The 4,748-nt window shown below is 36.0% G+C and overlaps 1 protein-coding gene across 1 annotated transcript; it reads right to left on the reverse strand.

Moving 5' to 3' along the window:
* Positions 1-2,545: 2,545 nt before the first annotated feature.
* LOC131607543 (uncharacterized) lies at positions 2,546-4,683 on the reverse strand. The gene is made up of 7 exons (XM_058879537.1): positions 3,994-4,683; positions 3,726-3,914; positions 3,523-3,633; positions 3,357-3,438; positions 3,168-3,263; positions 2,969-3,067; positions 2,546-2,726 (listed from the first exon to the last, which is right to left on the reverse strand). The coding sequence occupies exons 1-6, from the start codon at positions 4,104-4,106 to the stop codon at positions 2,969-2,971; spliced, it is 690 nt and encodes a 229-aa protein (XP_058735520.1). The 5' UTR covers positions 4,107-4,683; the 3' UTR covers positions 2,546-2,726.
* Positions 4,684-4,748: the final 65 nt, after the last annotated feature.

Raw genomic sequence — 4,748 nt, forward strand, 5'->3', positions numbered from 1 at the left:
TGGTCAGTATTAAGGAGGCTTTTATTTTTGCTTTGATGGAATCAAGAAAGGATTCACACATGCTTGCAGGCCATTCATTGGAGTTGATGGTTGTCACCTAAAGACAAAATATGGAGGCACCCTTCTTGTGGCTGTTGGTAGGGACCCTAACGACCATATTACCCATTGGCTTTTGGTGTGTGTGAGACTGAGACAAAGGAGTCTTGGAGGTGGTTCTTGACCCTGCTTTTGGAAGATATTGGACAAGAGAAAAGATGGGTGTTCATATCAGATCAGCAAAAGGTATTTTTCAGATCTAAATTTTTTCTAATTATGTCCCTAAGTTATGCAATTCTTTTTTAATTTGGTCCCTGAATATGTTTAGATATGTTAAATTTTGTCCCTTATATTAATGTTTTGTTTTGATTACAAGGGACTGATTCCTGTGTTTGATGAGATGTTTGAGAGAGTGGAGCATAGACTATGTCTTAGGCATTTATATGCCAATTTCAAAAAGAAGTTTGGTGGTGGCACTCAGATAAGAGATTTGATGATGGCTGCAGCAAAGGCAACATATATACAAGCATGGGAAGCAAAGATGAAGGAGTTGAAGGTGCTTAATCATAAGGCTTGGGAGTGGTTGATGAAAGTACCTACCAAATTATGGTGTAAGCATGCTTTCTCATTCTTTCCCAAATGTGATGTGCTAATGAATAATGTTTCAGAAGCTTTTAATAGCACTATACTTGTGGCTAGGGATAAACCAATCTTAACCATGTGTGAATGGATAAGAAACTACCTAATGAATAGAAATGCTACCCTAAGAGAAAAGGTTGATAGGTGGGAACATAGGATTATGCCAAGACCTAGAATTAGGCTAGATAAAGAGGTAGAACTTGCTGGTAATTGGGTTCCAAACTGGTCTGGTGATACTATTTGGCAAGTTGAACATATCAATAGCAAACATAGCTTCATAGTTGACACGTCTAAGAGAACTTGTACCTGTAATTTTTGGGAGTTGGTAGGCATACCATGTAGACATGCAGTGGCTGCCCTAGGCTTTAGGAATCAATGCCCAGAAGAATATGTAGATGATTGTTATTCTAAAGAAGCATATGTGGCATGCTATGATTTCAATTCCAGTCCCGTTAATGGCCAAGACATGTGGCCTGAGGTGAATGCTGAGGAAATGTTGCCTCCATCATACAAAAGAGGCCCTGGTAGGCCCAAGAAATTAAGGAGGAGAGAACCTGATGAAGACCCTAACAAGGGAAGGACACAGACCTCATATTGTTGTACCAACTGTGGTGTACATGGACACAATGCAAGGAGTTGTTCAGTCTTGGTTCCTGACCCTGAAGCTCAGAAAAGAAAGGTACAATCCTATCTCTATAAAATTGTATTCAATCACTGTGTTGGTATATGATACTGATAGTTTCACTTTGTCTGCAGAAAAAACCAAAGAAAATTAATACACAACCTCAAGTGGATCCTCCATCTGTGGTGCAGCCACAACCTCCATTGGATCCCCATATTGAACATCAACAACCTCCATTCGATCCTACTACTGTGCAGCCACAACCTGAAGTTGATCCTCCCACTGTGCAGCTACCTGAAGTTGATCCTCCTAATGCTGATTGTGATATCGACCATGAGTTTGAAATGCTTGCAGCAAATCTGTGTGCAGCTTTTGAAGCAACACAACCTCAACCCAATGTTAATGATATCACTGCTCAAATTCCACCTCAAGTTCCTTCTAACCATGTTCCAGATCGTGAGGCTGCACCTGTAATGGATTCTCAAGTAGTTGGTGACTCACAACCAAACTACATTTTGTCTGCACCTCTTTGTAGCGGTAAAAATGTGACTCGACGCGTTTTCACGCATTCGAAGTACAACAGAGTCGCCACCGAACTTTATTTATTCCAAGAAGGAAAGGGAAAATATCGATAAAACCCATAAATTAACACTATGCCAAACAAGCACATAGATAGCGCTTTTTTTGGCTTTAGGCAGCGCTTAAAAGCGCTATCTATTCCCCCGCTGCCGTAGGTAAAGGCAGCGCTTTTTTTCACCTTGAAAACGCTGCTAAAGGCACCCTTTAGTCATCACTTTTACCTATAAAGCGCTGCTAAAGGCCCACTTTAGACAGCGCTTTTATATATAAAGCGCTGCTAAAGACCCCCTTTAGATAGCGCTTTTCTGAAACAATTTTTAAGAAAAAGCCTTTTAAAAGCGCTGCTAAAGGCCACATTTAGGTAGCGCTTTCCCCACAAGCGCTGCTAAAGGACCACTTTAGCCAGCGCTTTTTTCTTAAATGCGCTGTTAAAGGCCCCCATTAGGCAGCGCTTTTCTGAAACAGTTTTTAAATAGATTTTTGGCAGCGCTTCTCTTTTAAAGCGCTGTCTAATGTCCACGAATTTTTTCATGGATCTATTTAAAAAAGGCTTGCCCCAGGTTTTCACCATATTTTGCACCTGTACAATATACCATTACAGATTTCACCTATAAACAACACAAAAAAAACTCTATTTTTCAGAGCTAAGATGCTAAGAATATATATATATACGAATAAACTTTGGATTTTTTATATGCTAAGAATATATTAATAAACAACAACAAAATTACATCCAATTCAATGAAAACAATTGCATTATCCAAAACATTGTTATTTTTTACACAAGTCAAAAGGATGCTAAATATCTACTTTTTCTTCTTGCCAGCTAACCTTTTCACCCTTCAATATCCTGCAATTGCATCAAATTAACCATTATAATCACAAAACAGAATAACAGAAAACCAAAAACAAAATAATATAAAGGTGAAAAACATTCTACATTAGTGTACATAAAACCATTCTACATTTTCCACGAATGTATTTCAAACGGCCTACATATCACTAAATAACCTATGTAGATAAATCAAATATTGCAACATGCACTTGGCTATACTCTAAATTCTCATCAATTATAGTAAGATTTCAGTATACCTATACAACTTTCAACTCAATCATGAATTGACACCATTCCTCCTTAAGTTCATCCAACTTAGATTTTGAGTAAGTAGCACACTTGAATTCATCAAAATACTACAAAATAATATAACATGGTATGTTTAAGTTAAAACTATTTAATTATATGAGAAATATGTGTTAAATAATAAATAACTCTTAAGTTAGAAATCCATACCTTGGACGGAATCTCTATTTGATTCGAAAGAAGAATTTCTTTCATAAACTGCAACATGTAAAAACCGCAATCTACTTCATTACGCTGCCCAGGACACTACACATGGAAAGAAAATATGGATAAGGCCTAAGTTTTATCACGTATCATCACAATTTATATAATCAAAATTGCGATAATGAATTAATATACCTCCACTTGAATCCATGTGATGTTGTTGGCTTTACTCTTTGGTACTTGACTTCCTCTTTGTGCTCGAAAAACTTGTATAATGCTAATAAAACATAAACGCATAATTTAAAACAATTCCCATAAATACATAAATATACACATGAATATTTAGAACAATCTCACTTACGTATCAACCAACTTCTTCATAGCTTCGTATGTACTAACTGGATTGTGTAAGGAATCCAGAAAATATACAACTTCACTGATAGGATTAATCGCGACCAACAACCAATGTCCACTGTAAGGCAAAACAAATGTGAGATGAAAACTTTCTACACAATGTAAAAATATGAAAAATTATAATAGATGAATTTAGAATTAAAGTCTAACCCGTTGCCGGTATTAAACGGTAAAAAGAACAACTTTTCTGAATTTATGCTGGCCATAAAACGGTTGAGTACATACGCCATGACTTCATCCGGTTTAGATATGATTAACCCTAAGTTGGTAATGAAGGGAGCTAAGAAAGCGAATCTTTGCCTCAATCCACTCAGGTGCATCAATTTTTCATACAAAAACCTTAAATAAAAGACCTCATTAGCATTTGAAATGAGTAAATGAATTGTTCATTTAATTAAACAAATTAGATCGGATATACCTTATGTATGTATCAATAACACCGAGGCCTAATTGCGTATGTCCAAAAATTTGTTCAAAATCCTCCATACCAATTGTTTCGTGATGCTCAATACCAAACACATCTTCCTCCATAGGTACAAGACGGGTGTTTCCTTGCGGAATATTAGAGAGTTCTAAAGAAGTTAAAAGGCACGACCTAAACTTACTGGGATTAGGTTTTTTCTTAGCCGCGGTCTTAGCAACAACCTTTTCAGGCTTCTTACCCTTACTGGCATTAGAACAAAACAACTTGTTCACTGATTGTACCCTACTTTATACTAAACAAGTGATTGACATTAATTCGATACAATGTATCTTCCATTTACCATACAATAGAAACAAAACAAAAACATATGAAAGAGACCAAGCCACAGCAATCCTTGTTAACGGTAGCGTGTCGTATATAATACAACAACCTCTACCAATGTGTTGGCATATACTTATCCGTGAAGTGAACAACCATCAAAAATTGAGTTTCAATTATATTCTTTCACAATGATATAGTTCATCTTCATCATACACATGTTATAATAAAACAAAAACTATAAACAAACACGAGTTGTTTTTATTCTTTGATAAAGAAAGCTAACATGTGTCGTTATCATAATCTATTACATCATTATTCTCCTTATTTATAACCTTGCTTCCATCTTGGTATAAAAAATTTCACAGCCAAAATTGAAAAAAAAATTTACTATAATTAGTTTTACAGGAACAAAACATAGTTAGCAAACT

Source organism: Vicia villosa, linkage group LG5, assembly GCF_029867415.1.
Source record: "Vicia villosa cultivar HV-30 ecotype Madison, WI linkage group LG5, Vvil1.0, whole genome shotgun sequence".
NCBI lineage: Eukaryota > Viridiplantae > Streptophyta > Magnoliopsida > Fabales > Fabaceae > Vicia > Vicia villosa.

Excerpts from the sequence above, each read along its gene's own strand:
- LOC131607543 (XM_058879537.1), bottom strand. The coding sequence starts at position 4,106 with ATGGAGGAAGATGTGTTTGGTATTGAGCATCACGAAACAATTGGTATG. Across the intron at positions 3,915-3,993 it reads GTTATTGATACATACATAAG|GTTTTTGTATGAAAAATTGA; the intron begins GTATATCCGATC and ends CTTTTATTTAAG. Across the intron at positions 3,634-3,725 it reads CCGTTTAATACCGGCAACGG|TGGACATTGGTTGTTGGTCG; the intron begins GTTAGACTTTAA and ends TTTGCCTTACAG.